The sequence below is a fragment of the Diadema setosum genome, chromosome 21, assembly GCF_964275005.1.
Source record: "Diadema setosum chromosome 21, eeDiaSeto1, whole genome shotgun sequence".
NCBI classification, from domain to species: Eukaryota; Metazoa; Echinodermata; class Echinoidea; order Diadematoida; family Diadematidae; genus Diadema; species Diadema setosum.
In genome coordinates this window covers 13,266,278-13,282,314 of record NC_092705.1, presented here as the reverse complement: position 1 = coordinate 13,282,314, position 16,037 = coordinate 13,266,278, and the positions used below count along the sequence as shown (strand labels likewise).

At 37.3% G+C, this 16,037-nt stretch overlaps 1 protein-coding gene across 1 annotated transcript in view; it reads left to right on the top strand.

Annotated features, from left to right (window-relative positions):
• Positions 1-1,897: 1,897 nt before the first annotated feature.
• Positions 1,898-16,037, top strand: part of LOC140244568 (inactive ubiquitin carboxyl-terminal hydrolase MINDY-4B-like) — a 41,043-nt gene continuing 26,903 nt past the window's right edge. Inside the window, exons 1-3 of the mRNA XM_072324194.1 lie at positions 1,898-2,004; positions 8,157-8,372; positions 10,899-10,997. Coding sequence (XP_072180295.1) covers positions 8,256-8,372; positions 10,899-10,997 — 216 coding nt within the window. The 5' untranslated portion in view covers positions 1,898-2,004; positions 8,157-8,255. The remainder of the gene's footprint in view (positions 2,005-8,156; positions 8,373-10,898; positions 10,998-16,037) is intronic.

Genomic DNA, 16,037 nt, shown 5'->3' with positions numbered 1-16,037 from the left:
CAGCATCTACTGCCACATGATCTTTGTGAGCTATCTATTTTCCTGATTAATAATTTGAAGATAGAATGATGAGCATCCTAACATGGACGTACACCTGAAGAGAACATATTATGAATGAGACAAGAAGGTTAAGAAATTAAAGGACAGAATCAGAGAGAGATAATTATATAAAGTTGTGTTTAGATAGATGTTGTAATAAAAAATACATCAAAGTGAATCTGATTTGAATAAGAGAAATTGGAGTAGAGAGCACACAAGTAGCAAACAAGGAAAATAAGTAATGAAAATTACTCAGGTCTGCAGATAGATAGATGAACAGAGAGATAGAGAGAAAGATGGAGGGAGAGAAAGTCTGTACAGTAATATAGAAAGAGAATGAAAAATAAAAAGAGACAGACACACAAAAGTGAGGTTGACAAGTATCATGCAATTACTCTAATTCCCAGATGGCAAGAAATTAAAAAGTGGTGTTTGAATTGTTGCGGTCATACCGTCGCCAGGCGAATTCAATTTGCAGAATTGCCCCGGCCGTGAAAGTTTAACCAGGTTTTGTGTCCATTCAACGAGGGTAGATTGATGGGCGTCGTGGAAATGGATGCACGACCTCAGCAAGCTTTCGTGATGCTATGACGACAATGAGCGCACAGATATGCAGTTAATTTCATGATTAGATATCTCTGCCTATAGAGGAAACCCACTTGATGGAAATTTGAAATGCTTAATAGTGACAGCACTGGTAATATACAGTAGAATAATTGCTTGGGGAAACTAGGTGTAAGCACAATGGCTCTGTGAATGTGGCCAATGTGGGGTGGGGCAAATGGTGCGCTTGCCTTCCAATATTTTTATGGGGGCAACATATTTTTTTCTTTCAAAAGCAAGAAAATCTTCTAATTTAACAATTATTAATTATTAATTGTGGAGGCAAATTATAATATGCTTGCTCCTCCAATATTTCTATGGGGGCAACTTTTTTTTTCTGTCAAAAAAAAAAAGGGTAAGAAGGAAATCTTCTCGTCTCTGGAATTATGGAGGGGGGGGGGTGGGCAAAATGATATACTTGCCCCTCCATTTTTTTGTTTTGTTTTGTTTTTTAAGGCTCGCACTTGGGCTGGCAATATGGATTGGTCAGAAGTAACGTGCATAGACCCGACATACTTGAAAGTAGCACACGTACATGCAAACTCGTACGTGCTCCGTACCGTACGGATGTACAGTACGGTTGATAAATAGTAAACATTGTATAGAATACTAGTAGATATGATAAAATCAGTGCTGCCAGAGCCAGGGGTGCAAATTGTTTCTGCCCACGAATTTGTTGTCCCTGGTGCAAAATTAAAAAAAAAAAAGTATAATTATTTATCGTCCGGCGTTGAGGTCGCTAGCAGACTTTTTTTTTTTTTTTTTTTTTTTTTTTTTTTTTTTTTTTTTTAGGGGCTGAAGGGGGGTGCGTTCGCACCCAACGCACCCCCCCCCCCTGGTGACGCCCATGTATCGGTCTTTTCACCTCTCTGCTCCTACTCGAGAAACTGTTCTCATCAAATGGCAAGTTAGTACAAAAGTCGAAGTAATACGACCCAGCAAGGTGATGTGTATGGATGTTTTAATTCTCTTCATCGCGGCTTGGCATCACCCCTGTCATGTTTTGGTAACCGCAGAAGTCGACCCGACCTGCATCCATTCCTCTATAAGCAATCACTTTATACCTTTATCAGGTCTATGATGGTAGGGGCGAAGTTCGGTCTGCCAGCTTTCCACAGGAGTCAATGGCCTTGGGGGCAACTGAAGCGGCATACCCAACACCAGCATCATCATTGTGTACGATAAGCAGGATCACCGGATCTTGCGGTGCACCGTGCACCGTTGATGCAGACTGCAAACTTGTTGAGATACAGCATAGTTGTTCCACCTGACAGACGTGCACGGCTTCTGAAACTGTCGTTATATACTGTGAATTTGTGCATCTGATGGTTTAAAGTTATTGACAGGCGGATTTAATCGAAGGTAAGGTTTGAACTGTCCATCTGATTTATGTCGTAAGAATTATGTGTTTTCAAGATATTTCGTCAGACGTAATTTAGGGCGAATACACTACTACAAACTATCAGGCTTTCGGGTGTGCGACCCCTTCCGCGACACAAGCGCTCTTCCGAGAGCGATACTCTATTGATTTCTCCCCCGACACGCGGGGACGAAAATTTTGAAAACCCGCTGCCTGTCACTCTCCTCGGCTCAGCGGGATGTGAAAATCTAAACCCGTACTTTTGATGCGGGATGTTTGGAGGGTGTAAGCTATACCTCTAGATATTGTTTCTGAATACAGAGATACAGATGTGATAGATATCCTTATGGGGTAGAATACCTCTTTCTCTGTACTTCCCAGAGTGTTCCCCGTGCAGTTTTTTAGAATTAATGTCATTATTACTGCATTTTTCTTCTTACAACTGGACACGACACTGGTCTACAGCTGTTGCAGTTTTATGCTTTTTGCATACTGCAGAAAATATGTTTTAGAATTAACATATTTTATGAGATTTTTGTTTTTGTTAAGTATGTGTAGTGTATGAAATTGTAGATATTGAAGCCAGAAATTAAAGATGTTTGCTATATGTGCATTTTACCATGCATTTTAGTGTGGTTGTTTGTTTGTTTATTTGCTTGTAATTTGTCTGCGGAGGTTGGCAGCCCTTGGACACAATCTAATAATATAATTTTGTTGCTTTATGTCTCTCTATTGTATAGAAGAGTCTGGATATGTATGTGGATAGAATTATTATTGCCAAATTGTAAATATTTCTCCTATCTATAGGCTCTGGGCTCTAATACCAACTGATATATTTCATTTCATCTAGTAATTTATCTCTCTCTTTATATTTCTACTATACTGCCATCTCTACCTATCTATCACTGTCTGTATCAGTCTGTCATTTATTTCTGTCAGTATGGCAATCTAGAATGCTATCCTATTTAACAATCTAAAATATTATTTAATCAATAAATAATCTTCTAAAAACTAGATATTTACTGACAGGTGAGAGCAAAATCTCTCTCTCTCTCTCTCTCTCTCTCTCTCTCTCTATATATATATATATATAGTTGAGACAATGTAGATAACAGAAGATGTCGCATGAAACCGGCAGAGATGTGAAGCTTTCGACCGTGGTCTTCCTCAGCTTTAATGTCTGTTTGTGAAACGAAATATATGTTTTTGAGCATAACAAATCTGAAGTCATATACACAATATATTAAATATAAGTTGAGCATGAGTTAATAGTTACATGACATACTTGGCAATATTTTTTGGCACTTTGCAACACATTCAACAATGTATAACTGGAAATGAGTGTATAGTGAGTATATAAATAATATAGCATACAAACATATCATACAATAAAAATTATCAAACATATATCATAAATAAACTAAATAATATGATTACCTGCTAAGCAGACGTTTGCGTTGCCTGGAGTTTGATTGCAAAAAGGAATAAGTGACATTTTTCAAAATCTAGAGTTAGCCCACTTTCAGATCTGAACATACTAAAACCTTTCCAAGGAATAATCTTGGAAGTTATGATTAAAATAGCCCTTATTTTCCTATACTTTTTTCCATTTCCTTTTTTTTTTGTTCATATGTACAATTCTGTTAATCCCTCCATCTCTTTTATTCTTTCAGTGATATTTGCACAAGTTGTACAATAATTCAGGTCATCTTTCATGTACTGTGTGCCAGGAAAAAAACCCAGAATGATGCTGAATACAGTAAAATACAGCATGTGAGTGTAACATATTTCTTAAGAAAGGGAAGGATAAAGTCCTTATTAACCACTCATATCAGAAAGATTCCAGATATCATAAGACTGCAGAAAAAGAAAATTCTTTGGAAGAGAGAGGTATCGTTTGCACGAACAGTCCACATGATTTTGTTGATTTACTTTAAAAATAACATGAGCTTAAAAAAAAAATTGGTAAGATCTCCCATTTTCCACTTATGTATCAAAGTTGATACCCCCCCCCCCCCCGAGTCTTTATTGTTTTGTCAATGTAAGAAGTTGGAATCTTTTCCTAACATTCATATTGCTAGGAAAAAAGAACAATAATTAGGCTATGTTACAGCACAACTTTGCATACCAGTACTCATCTACATGTACCATTTATGATAAAAAGTCATGCAATATATGAGTGAGGTTCTAACATTTAAATTTGTTGTAAATGTATGTTTTTTTGGCATACATTTTCTAAGGCATTTTATGTGGGTGCTTCAAAAGACAGAAATAATGTCTTGTACAATGCACGAAATGGATTATCTCAATATGTGATGACATTTTTCACTTTTGTTTGTAGGAGACACTCACCGTAAAAGAGATGTTATCATCATGTTATAGCAATAGGACAGATTTCATTTTCTTCTTCCAGCTACAGCAAACAAACTCAACTGCTGGGATATAAAGTTGTAGGCATTGTATATGATCAAAACAGATCAGCTCAAAGTTCCCACATATCTGTTGTACAGTAAAAGAAAAATGAGGGCTTACATTATGTCTAGTTCCTGCAGTTAGAGTTCAAATGGAGCTACCCAGCCATTGTGCAGCAGTTATAGCAATTTTCTCACCAAAGTTTTCTTTGTCAACCATAGTCTAGTGTGTCAAAGATTCCTTGATGTAGCTGCTCCCACAATGGACTGACTGTTGTGTGCAGAGAAGTAATCAATACCCGGTGATCCCTTTTGAGGAATCTCTTTGAGGGCGGCCATTGTTTGTTAACACACAGAGCCACCAATAAGCTTCTGTTTGATGATTGAACTGCTGTTTGGTGTGTGTGTTATAAACTGCAGTGTTTTTCCCCCGTCTTTCCTTTTGGCCTATGATGACTTGCATATTTCCGTCTCTTGGGATACCGAAATCTCAGACTTAGATTTCCATTGCATAAAAGAGCAGTGAGTGTTCACCGGAATGTCCTAGTATTAGACATATTTACAGAAGTGACATGATGTGTTTAGTCTACTGTTCCCATTCAACATGCACAAAATTATGTCACTTACTTACAAGGTATCAAAGACTGAGGACAAATCTGTTGGATCAATACACTGTTATTTCCCCAAACAAAGAGAAGGTTTACATAGCCTTGTCGTTGTCTTATGCCTGCACACTCACAACCAAACACACACAAACATGCACGTACACACTCAAACATGTTTTCACACATGTATGTATATATTTTTCAAATTCAACCAAGATATCTGTCATATATTCTATTTTTATTCTGCAGCTATATATATTGCTGTATAAGCATGCATATACAGTAGATAGGACTTATTGTTGTCCATGTTTTCACTGTTTTGTTTTTTTTTTTTGCCTGCATTTTATAGGTGCAGAAAACATTATGCATGTCTTTGTCAACTGTGCATCACATTCAGCTAGTATTAATATATCTCTCCATTTTCATAAAAAGATGGAAAGTTTTATGTATTTCAAAAGATATATTTCATGATTATCAACGAATAAATGTGAAATTATCAACAAATAAATGTGAAATTATCATCAAATGCCAATGACATGAACTATTCCATAGTCAAAGTACATTTCACCTGGGTTGGGAGTGTAAGGCACAGATTGGACATTAAAGAAAAAATGTAAGTGCAAGAGTTTTATGGATAAAAAAAAAATGAAATACCAGTAATGAGATGAAATTTAAAAATTCAGCATCTACTGCCACATGATCTTTGTGAGCTATCTATTTTCCTGATTAATAATTTGAAGATAGAATGATGAGCATCCTAACATGGACGTACACCTGAAGAGAACATATTATGAATGAGACAAGAAGGTTAAGAAATTAAAGGACAGAATCAGAGAGAGATAATTATATAAAGTTGTGTTTAGATAGATGTTGTAATAAAAAATACATCAAAGTGAATCTGATTTGAATAAGAGAAATTGGAGTAGAGAGCACACAAGTAGCAAACAAGGAAAATAAGTAATGAAAATTACTCAGGTCTGCAGATAGATAGATGAACAGAGAGATAGAGAGAAAGATGGAGGGAGAGAAAGTCTGTACAGTAATATAGAAAGAGAATGAAAAATAAAAAGAGACAGACACACAAAAGTGAGGTTGACAAGTATCATGCAATTACTCTAATTCCCAGATGGCAAGAAATTAAAAAGTGGTGTTTGAATTGTTGCGGTCATACCGTCGCCAGGCGAATTCAATTTGCAGAATTGCCCCGGCCGTGAAAGTTTAACCAGGTTTTGTGTCCATTCAACGAGGGTAGATTGATGGGCGTCGTGGAAATGGATGCACGACCTCAGCAAGCTTTCGTGATGCTATGACGACAATGAGCGCACAGATATGCAGTTAATTTCATGATTAGATATCTCTGCCTATAGAGGAAACCCACTTGATGGAAATTTGAAATGCTTAATAGTGACAGCACTGGTAATATACAGTAGAATAATTGCTTGGGGAAACTAGGTGTAAGCACAATGGCTCTGTGAATGTGGCCCATCTATTTAGATTTGCTCAAAAGGTTGCTGATTGGTCTATGTGTTTTCAAATTCCCTCATTGTTGTCCATAGTTATGAATGGACAAAAAAACCCCTCAAACCCAAGAAGTATTGTTCCATTTATCAAAATGTCATTAGCTTATCTGTTAATGGCTACCATAGTGCCCTTTCTGCCAAACCAGATATAGTCCGACCTCAATTATCTGGCATTCTCTTTACTGTTTGGAATTCTTATATCATCCGGATGCATTCACGCCTTGAAGACAGGGAAAAAAAGTGATTTCAAACTCAATTAAAACTCCTAGAAACTCACAAGATCTACCTGTGACTATTCCCGACAAAATTATGTTCTGAATTTTACATTGAAATGTTTCCATTTCTGTAACAAAAAACCAACAACTATAATTTAAAGCACAGTAGGCTATGTGTATATAGCATAGACTACACAACAGTTGTGGTGCACGCTACCTACTTAGCTACCACTGGGTCGGCAGCTATCACATGTAAATGCACATAAACATCGTTTCTCCCATATCCAGTCAGATTGCTCATATGAGCGGGCGCCAGTCGCGACATCTAGCTGGGTAATAGAGGTCGGGCTGTATGTTGGTATTGACCTTGATGAGACCTCTGTCAGGGTATAGAGGGTGAAACAATTATAGGAGGATTACATTAAGATTACAGGTGGAAATGCCATGGTCACATTAATGTTGTGACTACCAGTTGTCCTTTAGAGATGCCTGAATACCAAAGCCGCCTATTTTTCTCCCCATTGGAACTCATGGACACATTTCAAATTTGTGTCATGATATATGGAGGTTTCGATACTACATTGCTCTATCTGTTTCTTTCTCTTTACGTGCACACCAAGGAATTATTGTGTATTATTTGTTCCGGTAGTAGCAGTGTAGTGGTAGTGATGATAGTAGGGGCTACAGAATTAGTATGAATTGTTGGAGTAGTACGGTATCTATATTGTATGAACAGTTAAAGTGATAGTAGTACAACTGTAGTAGTATTAGTTCTTTTCATTCTTGCCAAGGTAGTAAATTATGCACAATGTTCTTGGCACACCAAGTCATGCTGAAGTGGTTCATAATGGCATACCTTGCAATTGCAATCAGACTAGGTGATCAGTTCTGCTACCATAGGCTAGTTCATTTACTTATGATGTGTTGTTGTTTTTTTCAGAGTGAAATAATGCTTTTTGTTATGTTTCCCTTGCTTTCCCCATCTTTTTCCATAAAAAACACAATGATTGAACATTATCTGATTTGCAGCCGCTGTCATGCTTCTGCTAGTGTGAAGACATTACTGTAAAAGTGGAAATTTTCGCGCATTTCGCACAACCCAAAACTAGCGCCAAAATAAAAGCTTGCGAATATTTTTGTTTGCCATAAGTTCTAGCAGTTGATGACTTGATTCTGCGGAATTAAAAACATGCCAAACTCTTTTTAGCCCGCCGAGCGTGAAAAATTAGTCGTGCAAAAATATCCACTTTTACAGTACAGGTACTTCATTCTTTCATCTGCTGTACTTGTTGCTGTTGCAGATTAAAAACCAATCCTTGCTTGTGGGAGGAGTCAAACAATCTTCATTTTGTTGACAGAGCCAACTGATCCTTTTTTCTTTTTTTTTTTCTTTTCTTTTTTAGGTGGAGTCATCCAGTCTTGGGGTGTTGGGAGGAGCCATTAGAACAAAAAGAGGTATTGACATCTACTGAGGGTGGGGGCAGGACCCAGGGTCCATCAGAATGTCTGCCAAGGGTGCGGTCCCGGCAGCCTCCCCCCAGCCAGCTCTCTTCAAGCTGGCTGCAGCCTTAGAGAATGCCACACCTAACAACCTGTTCGCCTCTCATGCCCGACCTATGGTAAGCTAGCTTGGATCATTAACCCCTTGTGCTTTACAAATATTTAGAAAATTATATTGACCTGAGAAGTGACATTAGATAATCCTCCTAATTCCTATTGTGTCACCACATCCCTCTTGATGGACCAATGCACATTGCTACACCTGAGTGGGCTTGCCAACTCTATACCTAGGTCAAGTTTGGATGAATTACTGAATGCCGATATAAACAGCTTGGTATGTCAAGTTGTGTGTGCCTGAGCATATAACGAGTTAATGCGTGCCAAAAAAAAACAACACATTAAATTGCTAAAGAAATGCTGTGACCAAGCTCTTCATTTTGTCCCTTCCCTTACTATTTAAAAAGGAATTCATAGAACTCCCATAGATGTAGACCTGGGCCCTGTTGCATAATAGATGAAATCAAACATTTAAGTCAGAAAATCAAACATAGTCTCTGAATACTCAGTTTTAATTGGCTGAAACCTGACTTATGCTTGATTTTTCCGACATATGTTTGATTCATCTTCTTATGCAACATGGCCATATGTCACAAACTGAACCTCTCCAGCTAAATAACTGTTATTTCTCTTATTTCAAAAGGAAAATTACTTGTAACAATGCAGTAAGCATGACATAAAGATTATATATTTGAAGGAAGAAAATAATTATTACTTTTAAATATCGGTCATATGTGGTAACAAGGAAAGCCAAAAGCATGAGAAACATGCTTGAAACTCCATGGAAGCAAACTGAGCTACATTACACTCACATATGATTGGAATCTTCAAGTAATTGGTTCCACTTTACTACCAAACCAAGTGCTAGGTTTTGCTGTTCACAGTGTTAATTGAGAGCTATGCTAAAGGCAGGAGACCCTTTTCTGTTTTGTTTTTCTTTTGTTTTAAATCTTCTGAAAAGAAAGGTGTCCATAGAAATGTGTCTAAAGTTCCTGAAAAAAACCCCACAGCAAAGAAACACAAACGGTCAGTGTCAATGAGACTGAAATTAGATTGTATTGATTTCCGCATTTGGTTACGCATACATCGATTTGATACACAAATGAATGACAGGCAGAGATTAATAGGTGGATAGATGGGGAGAACAAAAGAAAAAAAAAGTTAGATAGAGAGAGAGATAGAGAGAGATGGAGTATGTATGTGTGTGTGAGTGTGTGTTTGTGTTAGTGTGAGGTGTTGTCCTGTCTATATGTGGGTGTGTGCGTGTCTGTATGTCTACCTATCTATGTCTGTGTGCATGTGTCCCTTATTTGTGCTCAAAAGCATACATCATCCAAACACATTGCCTGCAGGTGTCCGAGATTGGATGTAATGATGCCTGAAATACGACTGCATACGAGAGTGTTTACAAGGCACGCCAGTTACCATTTCCATGGTAACTGATCAACTTTGCACGTCCAGCCAGACGTGGCACAATAAATTATGCACCAGTGAAGGCAGGGACTGCCCACCTGCAAACAATTTGGATGCTATCAAAACCAAAATGTGCTTCATCAACGTCATGACCATCTTTTATTAATGTTAACTCGCTTCAGATGAAAATCTTGTTTTGCGTACAGTGGTATGACGAAGATGATTCCCAGCATTTGAATTGTATGGGAAATTATTTCTGTTTAAAGAAAGAAAACTTTCAAAGAGGCAGACTCTTCTAAGAGGGGTATGCAGGGCTCAACATAAAGAGTGGCCCGAGGCCACAAAGAATTGATATCGGGCCACCAAATAAAAAAAAAAAGAAGGATATCTTTTGATGGCCCTATCAAACACGTAATTCAAAATGGATTTATATATTTCTATTTATTTCGGCCACAATTTTTTTTTTTTTTTTTTTTTTTTTTTTTTTTTTTTTTTGAGGGCACCAACATTTCAGATTAAAGATTTTAGTGGCCCAAATGAGCCGCCAGAAAAAAAAAGAAAAAAAGGTTTCTGTCGAGGACTTGGGCAGCATTGCAAGGAATATAACATGTTTTCTTTCTTGTATAATGTGTGGATCTATGACAAAACTAATGCAGAATGCGTGAATGTGTACGAATTATTATTCTCTAACTGGGACTGATCTATGCTAAGACTTCAAAGACTTTTGTCATGTGTGTGAGAGATCATCATCACTTAATTGAGGTTAAACAACAACAAAGGAAAACATTGAAATATTTAACGACAAAATAAAAATAACAGAATCATTGCATCAAGAATAAGATACAGAATAATAACAGAATCATTGCATGAGAATAAGACACAGAATTAGAAGTAAAATAGAAGTATAGGAATCCTAAAGGATAATAGAAGACATTGTAAAGTTCTGTTTGGATCTCATCTCAGAATATCCCCCCCCCCAAAAAAAAAAAAAAAAAAACTGTAAAATTTAACATGTAATCTTTCTTGTATTAATAATGATCTATTGATTATGACAAGAAGACAGGATTACAGGTATGTTTATATGTTTGCTGTCTTATAAAATTGATGTACATACAAATCTTTGACATTAGTCGATATAGATATAATGATGTTCTCTTTCTTGGATTCCTATACAGACTTCTAAAGAGGAGTTTAAAGTGACAAGGACCAAGGAGCAGGCAGAGCTGGAAGAAGGGGAAGAAGCAGGAGAAGACATCTCCTATGAGACAGCACTGGTAAGTTTTCTTTTTCTCTTTTTTCATAAGCAATGACTAGCTGAAATGATTTATGATTAACTTCAACATTTTGAAAATTGAAATACCAACATTCTTTTTTAAAATCATAGTTCCTGAAATATTATATTTTCAATTCAGTCAGCAAGCTGCTTTACATGTTGCAAGGAATGCAGGTGAAGAAGATAGGCATTATCTTGATTGATGCAGACATAACCACAATGGAAAATTAGAATGTACCAAGTACTTGAAAAAAAAGAAACCCTGTAGAATATCACCAGTCAATCATGCTGAAACACAAGCTATGTGCTTATTTGAGGAATGGAACCACAAGTGATGCTTTATTAGGTGATACGCTATCAGCGTATCACCTATTGTGATTGTCAAAATCTCTCTTTATTTTTTTTTATTCTTCTTTCTTTCTGGACAATTTTGTGTCGTCAATATCTCAAGAATGACATTACGAAATAACATGACATTTTCAGTCAACATGTCTCATGACAAAATCTAGCCACAATAAGGTTTTCATGACAGTTACATATCTATGACGTCATCTAGGCGCCATTTTGTGATTTTCAGACCTTGTCACATGATCGATCATAACTTCATAACTAGATGTCATTTCTGTATCATTTTCGGTGGACATGAAGTTCAGGTCATGCTCTATCTTACTTTTTAACGCTAGTTACACAGGTCATCATTACGCGCGCGTAAGCGCGCGTCAAAATTTTAAAAGGCTCAAAACGACTTCCCAATGGGAAATCTCGAAGTTTCAGACAATTTTAAGCGTTTCAAACATTTTCTCGCGTGCGCGTCCGTTCGCGCAATTTCGCGCGCAGAGCCCGTAAGCAACATGAAAATGCATTTTTTTTGACTGATTTGGATTCCTGATACTTTGAGTAATAATATCCATTGATTTCCGATCGATTACGACCTATAACAAAGGAATGCACTGGCGTCAAAGTTGAAATTCCGCGTGCGCGTCTTTCTGCAAATATAGTGAAAAAACATGTCTTTGTTTATTTCGCCATAGCTCTTTAAATCGTCCGTTGACCCTATATTTCTATTGCATATTACAAAAGCATATGAATTGTAAGTAACATTCCAAGTATCAGTATTGCCAGGAATACGCGATGACGTCATCATATCGTCATTTTAAATCAAAAAAGTGGAATTGATTTTTTTGAGGTACTGTTTCTGACATTCATTTGCTCGTATCTCTGTTGTTTAAGCTCAATATTACCCCAAATTCAGATATGTTGCACTTTGAACATTTGCCTTTCAAGGCCATGTGATGGTTTTGAAATATGATGACGTCATCATACTAGAAATTGATATTATAGGTAAAGACTCAAAATCAGACAAGTTTACGTGTTATGTCTATGGGAGGTGATTCTTTTTTAAACCATGCATTGACTTGACAACGTTTAAGCACCTTTACCTCATCTGATTTTACTCCATTTCCTCTGAAACATAAATATGTTGTAGCTGAGACAACAAGCTTTAGTAATCATGCATTTTATGTTTTCAAATCTCCTCATCAGGTTGACAATTTTGCAATTTAAAACTGAAAATGAGAATGCAATCTGTACGGAACGATTCCCAATTTTTCTTTGCAACTGTATATTGATCGAATCCACGCTGCCACTTGTGGGAAGTTGAATAGCGCCATCACAAGTCAACACTGTCACGATAGTATTTAGATTTAAGTTTCGCACTCGATCTTCAGGACAGCCATGTGGCATAATCGGTTAGCGCGCTGGTTGTTCATAACGCCATACCGGAAGGCGAGAGGTTCGACTCCCGCAGGACTTTTATCCGTTCTTTCTTTTTTTCTCTTTTTTTTTTCGGCAGTTCAGCTTTACTCCGATGTCATTTATCGTATTACTTTATCAAGTGTACGTAACCCGTGAACACGGCTGCTCTATTCCCCTTGTTTTGTATTGGAGTTTGGAGATTGGGTTTGCTTCATTAATTTTGTCACACTTAATGTTGTAAATTGCCCCTTGTTACAGTGTCCCGCTTGCCACCTTTCGTTTGCTCTTTCCTTTTCTCTTCATTGGTTATTGTTATACTGTAACAGGATAGGTAGGAACATGTATGTTTAAATAACTTGCAGGAATGGGAGCTGAATTGATTAACTCTAGTCCAGGTGTATGGCGTCTCGCTCATCTCTTTGAAATTCCAGGTTGTTATTGTTTGACCCAATAACGAAGTTGTAGACAGGTTATATGTTGTTATAGAGGTATCTTGTGCCACATGAATGGAAAGCATCACTGTTTAGTAGTAGTAATGAACTTTTTCATGTTGTATATGGTATAAATATTTAAGATAAATATATATATATATATATATATATATATATATATATAATAAAAAAAGATTAAAGATAAATTTCACATCCAATCTTCGGTACAGCCGTGTGGCTTTATAGTCACTTAGCGCGCTGCATGGTCATTATGCACTACCTTAGGACGAGATGTTCGAGACCCGCAGGACGCTATCATTTTTTCTCTCTCTTTCTTTGTGTTTCTTTTGGCAGTTCAGCTTTATTCCGATCGATGTCATTTATCGTATTATCTTATCAATTATACTACCCCACGACACACAGTCGCTCAAGTTCCTCTTTTTTTTGTCGGAGGCTCTAGGTTGGATTTGCTTCATTTATCATACGTATTGTTTAAATTGCCCTTGGTACAGTGCCCCGCTTGCCACCTTTCCTTTTCCCTTTCCTTTTCTCTACGTTTGTTCCTGTTATATTGTCACAAGACAGGTCGGAAAATAATTTGCATAACTCAACTGGAGCAGGAATGGCAACTGAATGAATTAACTCTAGGCCAGGTGTATGGCGTCTCGCTCATCTCTTTGAAATTCCAGGATGTTATTGTTTGACGCAATAACGGAGTTGTAGACAGGTTTTATGTTGCTAGTTATAATCTTGTGCCACATGAGTAGAAGGCATCACTGTTCAGTAGTAGTAATGAACTTTTTCATGTCCCTCCATGTCAATTATAGTGTGGTTTAAAGGGGTTGTGTGTCTATCTGCCAAAGAAAAGGAATAACTTATTTTCGTCATGGCTGTTTCTCTATACGTAGCCGTAGGTAATGAGTGTTGTTGGTATCTGAGCAGTGAAGAACAGAGCATCAGGCTAAAATCCCCCTTAGTTATCTTTCTTTATGAAGTCAATCCCTGCTAATGGAGTTACAGAATTATGTTATGACACGTTTCACTGAAAGTTTGTAAAGCAAAGTTTATGGACAAGGCAAGCAATTGTACATGAATATACCTACCATTGATTTCAGAGGGAAATTATGGTATGCATAAATGTAAGGGTATCATTGCTTTGGAATTGCTGAGACAATATGCTTGGCACGAGGGCTTCCACTTCTAATAACTGATCCCTTTGAAGATGTGTCGGTCACGGGTGATCGTCATGATTCATCTTTCACGTAGAAGCTTGCGTTCCACACTCTTGGTTCAAGAAGACTTACCATCATACTTCAAATTGTTATTAAAGGTAAAGACTCAAAATCAGACAAGTTTACGTGTTATCTCTATGGGAGGTGATTTTTTTTTTATGTGCATTAACTTGACAACGTTTAAGCACCTTTATCTCAGATGATTTTGCTCCATTTCCTCTGTAACTTAAGTGTGTGGTAACTGAGACAATAAGCTGCAGTAATCATGCATGTTATTCTTTGAAATCTCCTCATTAGTTTGACAATTTTGCAGTTTAAAACTGAAAATGAGAATGGAATGTGGACAAAACGATTCCTGATTCATCTTTCACATACATAAGTTTACGTTCCTCTTTTTTTTCTCGTCGAGACGTATGGCCGAGTGGTTAAAGGCGACGTCTCAGAGACGTGAGGTTGCACACGTGCGGGTTCGAACCCCACAAGATCACGAAACAAATTACTTAGCTATTTTACTTTTTTTTTCTTCAATTTTGTATTACATATATCGTCCATGTAGAAATCACATTCGTATATAAACGCACCTATACACACACACAGACACACACACACAACATATCCCTCTTTTTTGTGTTGGAGACCATATTGCTTCGACTGCTGCAAAATTTTGCAGGCTGACTTTGTCAAACTGATCATAATATGTAATGACGACGACGAAGGTGTTGTACTTTGAACAATTGTCTTTCAAGACCACATCATTGTTTTGTACTTTGATGACGTCATCACACTGAAAATTGTGATTAAAGGCAAGGTATCAAAACCAGCCGATTATAGGTTTTATGTTTACGGCACGTATTTTTCCCAAGTTGCCAGAAATGGCATAGCGACATCAGTAGTTACAAGGCCGCATTTCCGTCTAGCAATGCAATACATGTTCACGCGGCCACGTTGGTTGAGTGGGCATTGACTTTTCTCCCTGTAATATCTATACATTTCTTTTTTGCCTTACCATTTCCGTGGATGTCCCGTGGCCGAGAGGTTAGGGAAACGGTTTTGCATGCAAACTCAATTATAACTTCAAGGTGTCTATATCACATTCTTTTCTTTGTCGATCACAGATGACCGACATCTGATAACCCCAAGCGTATCACCTAACTCGTCAGTCTGACGAGTTTCATATCTCGTTTGTACTGTGGCATTTGCCAATTTATCGACCGGTTTGGGTGGGTATGTGTGTTTGAGCAAAATATACAAACTTGGCAAACCATCAACTGAGTTGGCCTAGCGAATGTGGCACATAAAGGGCTAGTTCATTTCGTGGTTGGCTTGGTTTGCGTGTGTGTGTGTGGGGGGGGGGATGCACAACGTTTATAATCCGAGAAGGGATATCAATTAGTTTCATTTCAATTGTAAAGAACAAATGTTTAAAGCAGAAAATAAGTGTCATCACATGTGGGGAAACAGTCATGTGATCCATGTCATGGATGAAATGAATATTAGAATTGTTTGAACCCGGCTGTTACATTTAATAAAGTATTTTATTCTGTAGGTTCAATCCCACATCAAAGATATCTCCCCACTATAAACATTGTCATACAGAGATGGAAATGAAATGCAATCTGTACT